This window comes from Symphalangus syndactylus, chromosome 9 (assembly GCF_028878055.3).
Source record: "Symphalangus syndactylus isolate Jambi chromosome 9, NHGRI_mSymSyn1-v2.1_pri, whole genome shotgun sequence".
Lineage (NCBI taxonomy): Eukaryota > Metazoa > Chordata > Mammalia > Primates > Hylobatidae > Symphalangus > Symphalangus syndactylus.
In genome coordinates this window covers 137,734,970-137,752,589 of record NC_072431.2, presented here as the reverse complement: position 1 = coordinate 137,752,589, position 17,620 = coordinate 137,734,970, and the positions used below count along the sequence as shown (strand labels likewise).

The 17,620-nt window shown below is 39.4% G+C and overlaps 1 protein-coding gene across 5 annotated transcripts in view; it reads left to right on the top strand.

The window, feature by feature from the left end:
• The window catches only part of SMARCA2 (SWI/SNF related, matrix associated, actin dependent regulator of chromatin, subfamily a, member 2), a 180,299-nt gene that overhangs the window by 79,779 nt on the left and 82,900 nt on the right, over nt 1–17,620 (top strand). For all 5 annotated transcript variants that reach the window (XM_055294356.2, XM_055294355.2, XM_055294354.2 and 2 more), the window contains exons 20-24: nt 2,432–2,539; nt 3,155–3,241; nt 7,330–7,376; nt 9,750–9,916; nt 16,009–16,172. In XM_055294356.2, coding sequence (XP_055150331.1) covers nt 2,432–2,539; nt 3,155–3,241; nt 7,330–7,376; nt 9,750–9,916; nt 16,009–16,172 — 573 coding nt within the window. The remainder of the gene's footprint in view (nt 1–2,431; nt 2,540–3,154; nt 3,242–7,329; nt 7,377–9,749; nt 9,917–16,008; nt 16,173–17,620) is intronic.

Here is a 17,620-nt window from a genome sequence, read left to right as displayed (position 1 = left end):
TTGATCATGTGTATTAAATCCCCTAATTGTGTGAGGAAAGAGACTCTGCCTTCCAAGAGCAGCCATCAGGTCCTCGAGAGCAGCTTGCCTCTCTGCTCACTTGCCCTCTTTGAGGGTGCTTGGCATCCCTGTCTCCATGGTATCACCATGCATGCCTCCTGCTTTCCAAACTCCTTCACCTCCAGCCCTTAGCAGTGGCTGACTGATAGGAAGGTGCTTGAGTGTTCTTTCCTGAATTCTGGATCTGCCTTCCCCAAATGCACAAGCATCAGCCATGCCTTCCACATTCAGGAAGGTTTGATCAAGCCAGCAGGGAGGTGCAGGTGGAGGTGAACCTCAGGCAGAGCTAGGAAGCCTGAAAATCTCCTTAGTCATCCTAACATGGAGCTTAAAAGAGTGGATTCTATTTCAAATCCTAACTGTGCCATTGAATAGCTATATCTTTGGGCCTGTAGCTAAACCTCTGTGGTGCTCAGATTCCTAATCTATAAAATGAGAAGGCTAAATGTGACTATCCCAGTAGAGCTCTTTTGTGTGTTAAATGAGAGAAGGCACAGAAAGCACTTTGCACAGGGCCTTTTCTATGGAAAGAGCCCAGTAATATTAGTCCTCGATGTCATTTTACCATTATACTTGTTAAAGTCTAAAGTTGTTCAACGTTTTCTTTACCATTATCAAATGTCATTGTGAGTTAACAGCTCTTGAAAAAGTAGAAGTCTGGGGTAATCATTTCACAATGTTTGTGTATATCAAAATATCACAGACATACCTTAAATATATATAATTTGTGTTTTTATATATTATACCTTTATAAAATATTATACCTTAATAAAATTATACCTCAGTACAGCTGAAAAAATTATAATTTTTTTTTTTTTGAGACAGTGTCTTGCTCCATCACCCAAGCTGGGGTGCAGTGGCGTGATCTCGGCTCACTGCAACCTCCCCTTCCCGGGTTCCAGCAATTCTCCTGCCTCAGCCTCCTGAATAGCTGGGATTACAGGCACACACCACCATGCCTGGCTAATTTTTGTATTTTTAGTAGAGATGGGGTTTCATTATGTTGGTCAGGCTGGTGTGGAACTCCTGACCTCGTGATTCGCCCTCCTCGTCTTCCCAAAGTGCTGGGACTGCAGGCCTGAGCCACCACACCTGGCCAAATTATAGAAATTTTTTATAAAAAAAAAAAAAAGGAGAAGTACTTTAAACATATAACATTATCAGTTATCTAAAACACAAAGCCTGTATTAACCGCATACTTATTTATTAATCTTGGAGATTTTTCTTTCACCTGGCCAAGAAGGTCATTAAAAACTAAAGCATGTTTTTGGAGGGTTGCTTACACTTCTCAACTTTTCTGTAAAAGAGCGGGCTTTTCTCTAATCTCATTTGATGCATCAAGATGTGTGGCCAAAAACTATTAATTGTGGTTCCATTTGGTCTGACAGGGTCCTTCTAAAGCAACAATTGAACGAATATTCAAGTTCTCTGTGACCTCTTCTCCTTGGCCCTCAGAGCTGCAAATAATGTGATCATTTTACATCAGTTTATTAAACATTAGTCAGCTTGCTGATTTACTTTTAATCACATTATGCATATTTTTAGGCATTAATCTGATGTTTATTATGAGAATTACACATTTGTATTATTGGGATTTTTTAAATAAAAAACAGTAGTAGGAAATAAGGCAGATTTTATGTATTAGGAGTATGATAAAGTATGCAGGTGTGTGATAAACCATGAGCATGTGAGTTCCCCTAAACTTTTTAAAATTGGATTTTGATGGTATTTCAACTGGAAGCACAGGAGGCCTTGTCCTCCTTTAGATGGCCATAAAGTAGTATCCAATTGTGAATAAATTTCTCTCTTCCACCTGTTCTCACTATGTTGTATCCTGCCATTTCTCAAGAGTAGAAGTTAATGGTAGTCACCCTAGGGATGTTATAAAGCTCTCTTTAAGACTAGTATTAGAGATACCACATGTGTCCATTTAAAAATGTTTCACAAAGAAAATCACAGGATATTTGCCAGTCACTGCTTTTCCTAAAACCGTTCTGTTCATAGGAAAGGAAGTATAATTGGGAAGTGAAGGAAATACTAAAAATATCCTATATTGAACATTTTTGAATTTGAACAGTTTGTAAGCCATTCTCTCTCTCAAATTTGGAACCAAGTCAAGAAATTTCAGAAAACATGACCCTAGCATCAATTACATATAACCTTTAGAAGGCCCCACCATCATAATGGTACCTTTAACAATGATGACCCTGGTCTCTTGTAACACCCCCATCTCACCCCGCACTCCGTGAATCCAAGAAAGAGAAAGAGAGACACCTTTGTGCTTCCAGGAGTGACACTGACTCAGCAGTCTTCTTAGAACAGGCGCCTTCTCCTTCCTGCTCTTGCCTACTTACTGTTCTCTTTTCCGCAGGTGGAATATGTGATCAAGTGTGACATGTCAGCTCTGCAGAAGATTCTGTATCGCCATATGCAAGCCAAGGGGATCCTTCTCACAGATGGTTCTGAGAAAGATAAGAAGGTACGTTGCGGAAGATGATGCAACTCAAGGTGCTGTGATACGTCTTCTCATGGCTGTGACATTGAATATTCACAGGAAGCATCCCTGCTAATGCTGATTTGTTAAAGTAAATCACTGGACCTCCTTTGAGCTATTATAGCTGCCAAAGATAATCTCTTCACCTCTTAGCTGCATTGGGGCAGGAAGAAAGAAGGAATATGTTCATATTACCAAAATAGTTAGCTCTGCTTGTGTCAATTTTGCAGCAAATATATTCTGCCTAAGTGTGGGGTGGCATTTTAGAAGGTTTTAAAATCCAGTTTCACTCCCTGGGCATCTGTTCTGTGCTTCTGTGTTCCGGAGTCCTATGGAATAGACAGTCATGTCGCAAAGCCATCGGCTGGACATAATTCTTCAAGGTTCACTTTTTTTGTAGGATAAGTTAATCACAAGAAAGACATTATATCTAACTCAGGAACTGCTATATAATTAAAGAAGCTTTGAACCACGAGGTGTGTAGGTGACTGAAAAAACCTATGGTCCTTTGTCCTTTGTATAAGAAGCCCAGTGTGAAAGATCTGAAATGTCTGACCAGTTAATAATTAGTTCTATTTTTCTCTTTCCACTGATTCTTAGGGGAAAGGAGGTGCTAAGACACTTATGAACACTATTATGCAGTTGAGAAAAATCTGCAACCACCCATATATGTTTCAGCACATTGAGGTAAGTCTGTATTGTGTGTTTTGAGCCTGATTGTGCTAATCATACTAATGCTAGTTAAAAAAAAAAAAAAAAAAAACAGAAAACAAAAACCAAAATAGATTTAAAACATGTTGGTGGAAGTTGAGATGACATGATCTGATAGCTCGACAAGCAGAATTAACAAACATGAGTATTCTGGTTATGGATTCTCATTGGCACCAAGCATTTGAGCATCTGGAATTTTATAACCAAGAGTTTAAAGTGGAGAGAAAATGTTATAAGCAGTGGCTCACTTGTGTGGGTTTGGGTAAGTACTGTGAATTACCTTGTTATAGTAGCTCTGAAATTGAAGATAATGATAAATACATTCAGCTTCCTCAAAAGAATGCTGTGAAAAATATTAAAATAATGTATTTATGACTTCTAAAGAGAAAGATTTTCTTTAACTCTATTTTCTTTGTAAAAGACACTGGCTTTAGTCTGTTACTTTGATTTATATTTTTCCTTTCTTGTTTCTGTCATAATGATGTAAATCCATGCTTTCATCCTGATGCTCAGGTCTCTAGAAAGCTATTTTGCAGGGAGAGGACATTTTCTGCCATGTTCACTCCATGTGAATAAGTTTCCTAAATTGACAGTGTTTCACCCCAGTCGGAGCAATTGACTGGAGCAGGAATGAAAAGAAGCCACAATTGTATTCCCCATTTGTCATTGCTGCTGCTGAGGCAAATGGTCCTGGTGGCAATTATTTGCCAGGGTAGTGCCTACTTTCTACTGCAAAATGGGCAGGAGACATAGAGAACATCACTGCAGGGCTCCAGTGTCTGCATCAATTTATTTTAAAAAATACATAGAAACTTCTGGAAAGTTAAAACTTAATCACAGTATAAAAAAATGAGTTGGAGCGCTCTTTTTGAATATTCCTTTTTCTCCCTTATTTTTGGCAGTTGTACATGTCAGGTCAGAGTATTCATTGCACACCATATCCGCATGCCGGAGTTCTTTCCTAGCTGTGCTGGATAATTGGAAAGATTTCTGACACTGCTTGCTATTCAAGGAGTCCATAGGAGAAAGTATCCATAGATACTGGGGAGAGTACCTATAGACATAGGAGAGAGTGTGTGGGCATAGAGGAGAATATCCGTAAACACAGGGGAAAGTACCTAAATATAGAAGTAAAATGACAATAGCAACAACACTTTAAAAATCTCATGGCTGGGCACGGTGGCTCACCCCTGTAATTTGGGAGGCCGAGGCAGGAAGATTACCTGGGGTCAGGAGTTCGAGACCAGACTGGCCAACATGGTGAAACCCCGTCTAAAACTACAAAATTACAAAACTACAAAAATGAGCTGGGTGTCGTGGCAGGCGCCTGTAATCCTAGCTATTCAGGAGGCTTAGGAAAGATAATTGCCTGAACCTGGGAGGTAGAGGTTGCAGTGAGCTGAGATCGTACCATTGCACTCCAGCCTGAGTGACAAGAGCGAAACTCGGTCTCAAAAAAAAAAAAAAAAAAAAGTCACAGTTATTTACATGTATTGTTGAAGGGGAATGCAACGGCCAATAATGAGTTCTTATCCACCAGGTCACTTTGTAACTGTGAACTGGGGTAAGTCACTCAGATTCTCCATGTTGTAATGTGCTTGATTTGTAAACAGGGGTAATAATGGATTATAATACTGGCAGGAGGACCAGCTTTTAAACAATAACATGTGAAGCATCTTGTAAACTGATGACGTGTTATATCAGATTTAAGGTACCAATGAATTGGTGGTGGGTGTATGTTGGGTTGAGAGGAGCTGGGAAAAAAGTCTAATGATGAAACTGTCTGGGATTTTGTTAGTCTAACCTGTTACCCACCGTCCCATTTTTTCTGAAAACAATTTTAAGACATGTCTGGTAATCTACGGGGGCCTTTGGGGACTTAGGAATTTTGAAGATTAAGCATCAATCTTACTTCGTTTTGGTTATCATAACAGAAATGACCCCTTGAGCCATGCTGGGCTAAGTAGGGAAGGAAGGGAGATGATGCCTTCTGTCCTCCAGCTTCAGTCTGGAGGGTGGGAAAGGATAGAGGAGGAGGGGGAATCATGAAGGAAGTGAAGTTTAAGGTGCATGCCCTTCACTACCTACATATTGACATTTTAAGTAGCAGTTGGTAGAAAGGCAGACTTTGATTTGCAATTTTTTTTTCCTAGAAACAAGAGATCCACAGTTATTGTCAAATCTATTGACAACTATGGAACAGAGATGGTGTGTGAATTTGCCTTTTTGTGTTTCGTTTGCCACACACCCTTTATTCATACTAAATCCTGCCAGATGCTGAGCCTCAAAATGGGTCTCACTGCCTCCCTGGGGACCTTAAACTCAAGAAATGGAAACAGTATTTTTAACATGAGGGTGTTACCTAATCTCCAACAGCATCCTTTGACCCCTCTCTTTGGTTTTCACAATCCTGCTTGGAGACAGGGATGGAGCCTAATGGAGACCATGTGCTTGGTTCTAGGGGATGGAGTAGAGGTATTGGCCACAGTCCATCCTGTTAATTTTGCCAGAGGGCTGGAGCCTGCCATAGATGATGAGCATATTTGAGAGTACTGTTGAGCCCAGAGGGAAAGATCTGGTCCCCTTGGAGGAAAAGCTGCAGGGATCCAGGGAGGAGGGAAAGCAGAAAAGGGAGACAGCCGGTGGTTGATGTGAAGGTGTAACCTGCTCTCCATTCCCACAGATGGTTGCCATTCCCATGAAGTCAGAATGGAGAAATGCATGGAGAACAGTCATTTCTCATAAAGTCAGAATGGAGAAATGCATGGAAAACAGTATTTCTTTCTGTGAATCAGAAAGGACGGAGTTATGTGATTACGTTCTATATTCTGAAAACAGAAGCTGGACACTTGAGGGGTGCTGTACATCTAGGACCTTATTTGTAATAGAGGAAAGCACAGTATAGAAGAGACATTAGGATTTCACCAAACTGGCCAGATATGGTGGCTCATCCAGTAAGCCTAGCACTTTGGGAGGAAAAGGCGGGCAGTTCACTTGAGGTAAAGAGTTCAAGACTAGCCTGGCCAATGTGGTGAAACCCTGTCTCTACTAAAAATGCAGAAAATAAGCCAGGCCTTAGTGGCACATGCTATAGTCCCAGCTATTCAGGAGTCTGAGGCAGGAGAGTCACTTGAACCTGGGAGGCGGAGGTTTGCAATGAGCTGAGACTGCGCCACTGCACTCCAGCCTGGGCAACAGAGTGACAATCTGTCTCAAAAAAAAAAAAAAAAAAAAAGAAAAGATTTCACCAGACTAAGAATTATAATATATAATCACCCTTATTTTTATTGCTAAATTTTTCCACAATTCATATTGTATTAGTCCATTTTCATGCTGCTGATAAAGACATACCTGAGACTGGGTAATTTGTGAAGAAAAAGAGGTTTAATGGACTCACACTTCCACATGGTTGGGGAGACCTCACAATCATGGCAGAAGGCGAAAGGAATGTCTTATATGGTGGCAGACAAGAGAGAACGTGAGCCAAGTGAAAAGGGAAATCCCTTACAAAGCCACCAGCTCTCGTGAGACTTATTCACAACCATGAGAACGGCATGAGGGAAACCTTCCTCATGATTCAGTTGTCTCCCCCAGGGTCCCTCCCACAACACATGGGAATTACAGGAGCTACAATTCAAGATGAGATTTGAGTTGGGGACACAGCCAAACGCTGTCACATATATTTATATATACATATTAATTCTGATTTGCTTGTTTTTGTGCTTTTCTAGTCTAGACGCTATATTCCTTGAGTTCAGATCCACCCTAGAGGGTGGATAACTGTTGGTTCCACTATGGGCCAGTGGGTGCTCAGTGACTGTGTGATGGGTAAACTAACCCTGTTATCTGAGAGTCTAGAGATTAGAAGAAACTCACAGGATACATTTCTGATGGAACAAAAGTCTGCATGCAATATACTGAATTTCTGGTTCATTGTAAGTTTTTTGCTTATTCATTAATTATTTTAACTATAGAAAAAGGTAGGATAACCTCACTAAAAGAGTAATCATTAAGTTAATAATTACATTTTTTAAAATCATTCTTTCTGTCTCTCTCTTTTAAAGGAATCCTTTGCTGAACACCTAGGCTATTCAAATGGGGTCATCAATGGGTAAATCTCAAATTTTTTTTTCTTTTAAAAAAAATGTTGTTGGCCTTACATAACTCCTCCTCTCTACAGTGTTTCCTCTTGTGCAAATACTTACTTCCAGCCCTCTAAGTGCTCTTCAGTGGAGAAGTTAACCAAAACGGTATCAGCATTCTCTTTTACTTTACTGGCATAAATTATTACTTGCCTTAAGCAAGTGGCTATTCAAAGGACATAGATCTTATTTAATAGACTTAATAGTATCCTAGCATTCTAAAAATGTTGTTGAAGCTTCAAAGGTTTGTTATTTATAACCAAAAGTATAGCTTGGGCTTGAAGAGAATTTATCTTATTAAATTTCACATTGACATTTGACATTAATGTACATGAGAAGAAATCTCTCATCTGCTGTAAATGTTTACAGTTTTATAGTCATTTGTTAGAGTATGGTCTGTGTAAGAAATGTTTTTCATTAGCGATGGATGTTAAAGAGAATCTTGACTTGCAACAACAAAAATGAACGCTGCATTAACAGAAAGTCTCTGTGTGTGTGTGTTTGTGTGTGTGTGTGTGTATGTGTGTGTGTTGCAAAGTTGAAAAATTTATTATTAGGATGTAGTCATCATTCTTGGATCCCAAGGGCAGACAGTTTCACCGGGCTAAGAACCAGGAGCTATAACCTATCCTGAAGCAGTGCTGCTAAACTTTCCCTGCCTCACCTTGCCTCTGTCTTCTCTGGGTTCTGTGGTTACTCCTGCTCCCATCAGCTTGGCCAGGGTTGCATGGTGAACACACGGCTATAGGGTATTTGGAGAACAGTTCTCAGAGTGGGGGATGGACATCGAGAAGACATATGTGTGAAAATGTGTCTGTTAGAAATAACATATCCTGTGTCATAAAATCAACTACCAGATGATACATTTCAGTACTATAGATTACATGTGCACTAGCAAGTTTTCCAAACAGTATCACCTAAAATTCAGTTTTAATTGTATAACACAGCCCTGTTGATAAAAGAAAAAAATGGGTGAACTGTACAAGGAAAAGGCCCTGCCTTAGCCTTTCTCCATATCACAGCATCCTCTGCATCTCATACTCCCAACGTGTTTTTGACTTGTACTTCTGTAGTAATCCAAGACTCTTGTCCTCCCCCAGTCCATTCTTACATGACGTCCATGGTGATGTTATAAAAATGTACACCAGACCTCATCACTCCGCTGCTTAAGACCCACTGATGGCTTTTCATTGCGCTGAAAAGGAAAACGTTCGGTGTAGCTCATAGAGCCCTAGAGTCTGTTCCTAGTCCCATCCTCCACCTCTCTGTCTTCATCTCCCAGTATTCTCTCCTCACTTCTGTTTAAGCCATGCTCACCATTTTTAATTTCTCAAATCCTTCTGTCTCCTTTACCCCTCAGGACCTTTACGCATGCTCTTTCCTCTCCCTGGAATCTCCTCCTCTCCACCCCAGTGCCCCCTTTCTTCACCTGGGTGCCTTTTTACTCATTATTTCAGGTTTTAGCTAAAATGTTATCTCTTCAGGGAGGTCACCTCTGACACTCTAAACCAGTCGCTGGCCAACTTTTTCTGTAAAGATCCAGATTGTGAATATTTTCAGCTTTGTGGGCCATAAAGTGTCTGCCACACCTGCTCAGCACAGCCTCTATAGCGTGAAAGCAGCCAGATAACAGAGATGAGTGAGTATGGCTGTGTTCCGATAAAACCTTATTTATAAAAACAGACAGCAGACTGGGGCCAAAGGTTGCCAAACTCTGCTCCAATCTAAAGAAGGCATCACATGTTGCTGTGAGTTTTCTCATTGGAACTTGTTATTTTTATAGTATTTATTACAATTTATAATTATCCATTTAGTAAAATGGGACTATTTTGCATTTTATTATATACATGGCTAGCACTGTGCTTGGTACATAGTAGGTGATCAATAAGTATTTAGATGAATCTTAAGTGCCCTGAATTAAAAATTTTAAAAGTTATATACTTAATAAGGAGGAATTTATAGAAACATGGCATATATGTGTGTGTGTACATGTGTGTGTGTGAGAGAGAGAGAGAGAGCGAGGAGAAAGAATAAGTTGAGAGAAAGACTGAAAGTATTAAGAACATGAAAGTGGTTCCTTTTCTTTCTAGAACCTGTCATCATACCTGGTATATGCAATGCACTTTTCATGGGTTTTATATGAATATATTTTCTTTTTCTGCTAAATATTCTCATTGCTTCGGAGTTCATATTCATTCATTCATTCATTCATTCATTCATTTCACAGTTACTTATTGAATGTTTACAGTGTAGAAAGGACTATATGAAAAGCAAAGCAATGCTGGATTTTTCAAGAAGACAGAAGTAATACTGTCTTCTTGTTTTGCACTTTTTGGGTTCAGGGCTGAACTGTATCGGGCCTCAGGAAAGTTTGAGCTACTTGATCGTATTCTGCCAAAATTGAGAGCGACTAACCACCGAGTGCTGCTTTTCTGCCAGATGACCTCTCTCATGACCATCATGGAGGATTATTTTGCTTTTCGGAACTTCCTTTACCTACGCCTTGATGGTAAGTGCATAAGGCATTAGGCTCGGAAGCCATACTACTGAAAATGAAGGGATAATGGGCACTTAGATCCAATCTCAGCCAAAAAGAAGGGGTAAAATTGAAGAATTGACTAGCAGCATCGGGTGCAGTTTTTCTAGATAGGAATTTTTTGCATCCTTAAGCTTTAAATAAGCTGACCTCATTTGTGCAGCTGCATAGCCCACAAATAAATGAACACAAATGAGTTTAGAGTCACTTATGAGTACTTAAATAAAATTAAACTAAATTAAAATTTTAAAATCTTCCTTGCTCTTAAAATTGATTGTTACCTATGTGCCAAACATATAGAATACATTGACACACCTTTAACTTTTTCAGTTAGGGCATATTTTAAGGGGATAAAGGCTATGTCACTTTTCTTTGTAACAATACAATCATTCGTTTAAGATTATATTTATCATTAAAGAGCCTCTCTTTCTAAATAAGACGTATCCACATGTTGTATTGTTAAGAGACATGACTTCATTGTTTCCTGGATTTTGCAAGCTATGTAAAATATTTGCCTGGTTTTAAGGTGAAATTTAAATACCATGTCCTAAAAATTAGTAAGAAAAAATATTAATGGAAGAAAATATGATTTTAGGGATAATGCCTAAATTATTTTACGATTTGGATATCAGCCATAATGTATTGGAGGTTGAAAGTATCAGCATTTATAGACAATGGCAGGGCATAAATATGGCATTCAAAGAGTGGTAAGTAGGAATAGAAGTTAATTTACAGTCAGGATGCTATTTAATCCCTGGGTGGAAAAGAGGATACTACTAATACCAGTATTTATCTAATGCAGTATTACTATTGTTAAATGGGAAACTTAAGGTTTATGTTTCATTAAAATACTTTATTTTCCATCCAACATTTTGTTTCCCTTTTGCCCTTAATTGAATGTAATTGGATATATACCAAACTCAGACTTGCCACGTGTTCTCTGAATTAAGGTTTTAGGTGAATTCTCTTTATGGTCGGCCTCTTAGGGTATTATTAATTAATTTTCAAATTAATTATAACATTTGACAAACTTGATTGTTTTATTTTATTTTGTTTTTATTGAGACAGAGTCTGGCTCTGTCACCCAGGCTGGAATGCAGTGGCACGATCTCAGCATGCTGCAACCTCCGCCACCTGGGTTCAGATGATTCTCCTGCCTCAGCCTCCTGAGTAGCTGGGATTACAGGCATGTGCCACCACGCCCGGCTAACTTTTTTTTTTGTATTTTTTAGTAAAGATGGGGTTTCACCATGTTGCCCAGGCTGGTCTCGAACTCCTGACCTCAAGTGATCCACCTGCCTTGGCCTCCCAAAGTGCTGGGATTACAGGCATGAAACTTGATTATTTAAACCGCTTTACCTCTCCCCTCCAAATTACTTAACGAATGAATGGTTAAGTAAATGTGAATTTTTAGTTCACAAATACAGTCCTATTAGGCACAGTTTTTCTCTGTTGGCAAATTTCCTTTGTTGTCTCTTCTCGTTTGACTGGATCCCTGCCTCCGGAAAGGGGAAAATTCAGCACTCGTCCTTCGAAAGATAAACTGGCCTTTACCTGCTGCTCAAGTGAGGGGCTGTGGGGCTGTGGGGCTATATTTTCCCCTGAACTGACAGCCCCACACAGGTGTCCTGCATTAACTATCACTTGCTACTTTGTGGCATTTCATTTCCAATCTCAGGTCTCTGAGGACTGCTTCTTTGGAATATTTGCATCTATCAAACTGGTAAGAAGTGACTTCCTGGAAGCAAATTGCTCTCATGTTTTCTTGTCAGCCTGAGAGGTTCTCTTTAATAGTTTATTGGCTGCTGTCCTTTTGTTATTAATAATAATAGTCACAACAGCTAACATGTATGGAACACCTACTCTGTGGGACTGTGGGCCAAGCATTTCATGTGCATTATTAATTTGATTTTCTCAATAAATAAGCTACTGTTATCCCTGTCAACCAGTGTGCCATTATGATGCCCATTTAAGAGATGAGAAAACAAAGGCATATGGTGAAATCAGGTTCTAACTTGGATCTCTTTGATTCCAGATTAGCTCAGTTTTAGCAGATCCGGAGAGGTATACCCCATCTCTGAAAATATAGGCTTCTTCTCTAGCTACAACATTTTAAGAATGATTTTGAACTTATTTAAAATTTTCAATTGACTAATTGCAAACCACCGTGCACTAGAGATACAGGATGGACGGACTATTCACTGTTCCTGCTCTCAGAGTCCTTACCATTAGGTGGAAGGAGACAGACAAGCAAATTGCCTAACATGTTACAGATGGAACTGAAAAGGCATCTTTCTGTAAGAAACAGCAGCGATTGCTTTTAAGGGTGGACAGAACTAATAGACAAACAATCAGTATACACACAGATAAGTTAGTACACACACTTCCAGCTGGACCCCCTTCTGTCCCCCATCCCGCCACCCAATTATTAAAATGACTTCAGATTTTCATTGCTGAATTTGATGTCTCAGATTTTGACTTTAGGGGAAAAAAATCACTTGGTGAGAGCTAAGCAGAAATTTTCTGCAAAGATTATGGTTGCATGAATAGATTTAGCTAATACTCCATTATAGTTTTTGTTTTTACTGGAAATGATTTTTGAGTGAGAGCAAGTGGTGAGGTTTTATCCCAGAAGACAACACTTTCTAAAAGCGGGTGAAACTAAGTTAAAATTAGTCATCATGAAAGTCTGACAGTGTGTTCCTTCTGGTAAATTCTGTAATTTTCAACACAGTTGCCTTATTAATTGTATGCTTATAATTGGTTATGTATCAAAGTCTGAAAGACCATGAAACTGATGTTAGTATTGAGCACGTTAAATCTTGAGCCACTTGCAGAGTGTCTGCCTTTGGAGAGACTCTTACGTGGTAGTTTGAATCTCCCTGAACAATATTAAAAATTTTATTAATTTAAATTTAACAAAAAAAAATTGTTAAAAAAAATTTGTTAAAAAGAAATCTTTGACAGAAATGGTTTTCTAGCAAATTCCAAACCTTGTGATAAGAAATGTCATAGCTTTGTGTGAAAAATGACTCAATCTTTTTTATTTGTTTTTTATAATTTGTCAAGTTCCCAGCTATTTATACAGTTTATTTTATTTATTTTATATTTTATTTTATTTATTTTATTTTATTTTATTTTATTTTTATTGAGACGGAGTCTTGCTCTGTCCCCCAGGCTGGAGTGCATCTCGGCTTACTGCAACCTCCGCCTCCTGGGTTCAAGCAATTCTTGTGCCCCACCCTTCCGAGTAGCTGGGATTACAGATGTGTGCCACCATGTCCAGCTAACTTTTGTATTTTTAGTAGAGATGGGGTTTTACCATGTTGGCCAGGCTGGTCTCGAACATCTGACCTCAGGTGATCCGCCCACCTTGGCCTCCCAAAGTGCTGGGATTACAGGCGTGAACCACCGTGCCTGGCCTATACAGTTTAAATACACACCAGATATGTGGTTGGCCTGTTTGCTTGAGGTATGTGGTATAGGGTCTGAAAACTCCTTTGACCAAATAATTTTATTTGGATATTCCTTTTGTTTTTCAGTGCTTTATTTTGCATATAAGGTTATTTCATCCCAGTAGGCATTTATATCTTATGTTACTGGCCAGATCCATGTCTGTTCTGCCCACGTGCAGTAAATCAATCACTGTGACACAGGTTTTGCAAAAGAGAAAAGATTTATTCACAAGGGCACCAAGCAAAAAGATGGAAGAACAGCCCTCAACTCTACCTCCCTGAAGATAAGGTTTAGGGATATTTATGGGGTAAGGAAGTGGGCTGGTGTAAGGCACAGGGAAAGGTGATTGGCAGTGGGGAAAAATGAAGTCACAGGTTCATTCTACACAAGCATAGCCAGGGTTCATGGCATTTCCTAGGACATACATGCAGAAAATGGCAGTGTCAGCATGATCTGTTGCTGGAGTTTTTGGCTTTACAACATCAAAAGGCCATCTCTTGAGCACTTGCGCTCAGGCCCATTTTAAGGGTCAGTGGTATCAACTGGTTTGAACTGGACAGAGCTGACCAAAGTTCCTGAAAAACAACTGAAGTAACCATTATCATGGTGACATATGCATGTTATCTGTAAAGTAGCCAGTGAAGGTCAAGTTTGAGCATTCAGCAGCAAGACCTTCAGCTACTGCAGCCTTCAGCTTCATGGAAAAAGAGAAAACAAAAATAACAAAAAGCAAGAAACCAGAAGCATGCAGGGCAGGCAGACCTGATGAGATTAACTGTTTGGTTTCATTCATCCATGTGATTATCATCTGGTTCATTTTCAGTTAATGAAAACTGGTGAACTTCTATCCTGAGAGTATAGATGTATAGTTTTTGTACCCAGTTTTCAGAAGCACAGATGCTGTGATCTCTTCTTTCCCCATTTTAGAAGAAATTTTTGGTTTCTGTGGCTTTTCATTCAGTGTAAGGCAGAGGAGAAATACGTGAACCATTAATCCATGTGAGTAATTTTTAAAAAAATTCTTGCAGCTGGAACGATGATAGAGAAGGTTTCACAGCAGACATATCTTCCACTGGCGTCGTGAACAGATAGTTCACCATGATCTCAGAAAGCCAATTCTGAAAATAAAAGAAAAAAGAGCCCCACATTTGAAAGCTCACTCATCAAGGCATGTTTAGTGCCCGTCCTCCAAAATCTAAACTGGGACAGTTGATTGCGTTGGACCTCACCGGTTCTCTAACCTCGAAACCTAACGTAGAAAGTAAATTGGGTCTAAAGAATGTGACTCCATTAAATGAGGAGAGCCCCCAAACCCCTCATTCCTAATCCCTGTTTGCTGTATGCAGGGAAGTGATTTGTTTTCTCCCTCTTCAGGAGGGCATTTGTTATTTTTTTTAAATGTGAAAAACAAATTGTCCCCATGTTTGAGAACTTGGCCCTCATAGTAACTTGATTCATTAGCTATAGTCACTTAAATGTTTTAATCCTCTGAAATAAATTGCTGGTATGTTTTCATCCTTAAAAAACGAACAGCATGTAGAAATAATATTTGAATAGCAGCCGGTCAGGGACTATCGTGTAACATGCATACAGATTTCCCAACAACCTAAAGCCTTTTTTCAAAATTCAGCATCTAAGCTTTTCTGGTGAAATACGTTCAGATGGAATACTGGTGTTTTTTTTTTTTTCTCCCTTTCCACAATGCATTTCATGAAATGGCTGGGTAAATACATTACACATAAATAATATGTGATTGAGTGGCTCATCTGAAATGCAAGAATGCCCCAAAAGTGAGCACCAGGCTCTGAGGTTTGGTACTCTCTGCTTATTCACTATTTTGGAGCCTCTTCAGACCCCATGGGGCAAACCACCCCCAAATATGTAACATGCTGCTCTGTTTAGTTGGTTTTGATTTAGCATGGTTTGAACTCAACATAGCAGGATGATAACGTGAGAAACAGACTAAGAGATTTCTTGTTGTGGGAGTGGGGATTATTGTGGCTTTAAGTCTTGCTAACAAGGATACAATTATTCCATTTGCAAAAAAAAATTTTATTCATAATTTATGTTTTTACCAACCAGACCATACTTAGTAGTAATCCAAATGGTAAAGTAGTAGAAAAGAACTTTCCTTTTTTTTCTATTTTCTTGGCATAAAAAAACTCCTTGCTTTAATGCCTATTGGCAAAGTTTCTTTAAGCCATTATTACAGTTTTAAGTGCACGTGTGTGTGTGTTTGTGTGTGTGTGTGTGTGTGTGAGAGAGACAGGGAGAGAGAGGAAGTTGTGTGTATTCTTAAAATTATTTGTTGTTATAAATCACAGAAATAAATCCAAAAAATATTTTCATTGTTTTAGGTGAGAGTAAGGATTTTGTAAAATTTGTAAAGTGGCAAACGTGCCTTGTCAGAAATGTTTAAGCTGTTTCTCTCTTTTTTTTATAATTGCAAAATGTTCAAAGTTTTTTTTTCCAGAAGTACATGGAAATTACCTCACCAGTGTTAGGAGGAGTCTGGGTATATTTCTCGAAGGAAGCAAGCCTTTTTGTCTCGTTCTGTGCCATTTTCAGACAAGAGTTAATTGGGAAATTAATTTTTCTGATCCCCTCAGGCACCACCAAGTCTGAAGATCGTGCTGCTTTGCTGAAGAAATTCAATGAACCTGGATCCCAGTATTTCATTTTCTTGCTGAGCACAAGAGCTGGTGGCCTGGGCTTAAATCTTCAGGCAGCTGATACAGTGGTCATCTTTGACAGCGACTGGAATCCTCATCAGGTCTGCATGTCCCACTCAGGTGCCCAGGCCTCCCTCTGGAGAGCAACTAAAAGATGATCAGTTTCATTATTCACATTTACGGGACAGAGCAAATACCTAAACGAGTGGGCTGTTGCTTTCTTGGAGCCAATTCTACTGGCTGTTTTCGTATCTCCCTTAGAGCATAGATACGAGGTCCCACATAAGCCTTTGAAGAGCTGAAGTTTGAGGTAGAAAAACTTAGTTTCTGCTTAGTTTTAATCCCATCTCTTGGGATTGCCACTGAACAAAGTATATTTAATGAGGGATAAATCAAAAATGTTGTAAAATCATAGCAGTAAGAACAATAGCAACCATCATTTATGGGACCCTTAATCTGTGTCAGCTTCTTGGGCATTTTTTCATTCATTTTCACGACAACCCTGTCAGACAGTTAATATGATTTGAATCTTTGCAGTCAAGGAAACTGAATCCTAGGCAGGGTAAGTAACTTCCCCAAGGCCAAACAGTTAGTATTACGGTAGATAACTTTTTATTTTGTGTTTTGTTTAAAGTCATCATCAAAACATATTCTAATGAGCATTTATTGTTGTAAAGCTCTTTTAGCCAGGTAAGTTCAGGGCTATCGTTTTAAAGCAGTACTTTGATGGTTTGTTTTTTTTTAATTGAGTGGGTCTCTTATGGCACTGGTTTACTAAATTACTCTGGGAGGTGAGGCATTTGCCTGTAGGATATTGGATAAGATGATATTGGTCAAGATTTGATTCATACTGGAGCAAATGTTGAATTCAAAACAGTAAAAATGAAGACCAGGGGTGGTGGCTCATGCCTGTAATCACAGGACTTTGGGAGGTCGAGGCAGGAGGATTTGAGCTTATGAATTTGAGACCAGCCTGGGCAACATGGTGAAACCCTGTGTCTACAAAAAAATACAAAAATTAGTTGGTCACAGTGGCACTTATACCTGTAGTCCCAAGTTCCTCAGGAGGCTGAGGTGGGAGGATTGCTTGAGTCTGGGAGGCAGAGGCTGTAGTGAGCCATGATCGTACCACTGCCCTCCAGCCCGGGTGACAAAGCAAGACCGTGTCTCCAAAAAAAAAAAAAAAGCAAAAAGAAAATGGCAACCCTCACGTAGGAGTATGAATTCTACATGAGCTTTTCCCAGGCTCCTCATTGAGCCCTGGTGTTCTCAACAGTAACACTATCTCACTGGGTTATGAAGATTGAGTGGCAGTGCCATATAGCGTCACGTTTGGCAGGAAATTGCATTCAGGGGTACATTAGAATTATAAGGGAGCTTTTAAAAAATGTACATGCCTGCTTTCTGTTCCCTACACCCCACCCCAGTTTTCTTATTCCGTGGAGCTAGGTGCTTCCTTTGAGTGCTCCCAGGAGATTCTAAAATAGATTATCATACAGATGAGGAGCACTGATTTAAAGACTTAACTGTGGGCCCAAACTACCAACAC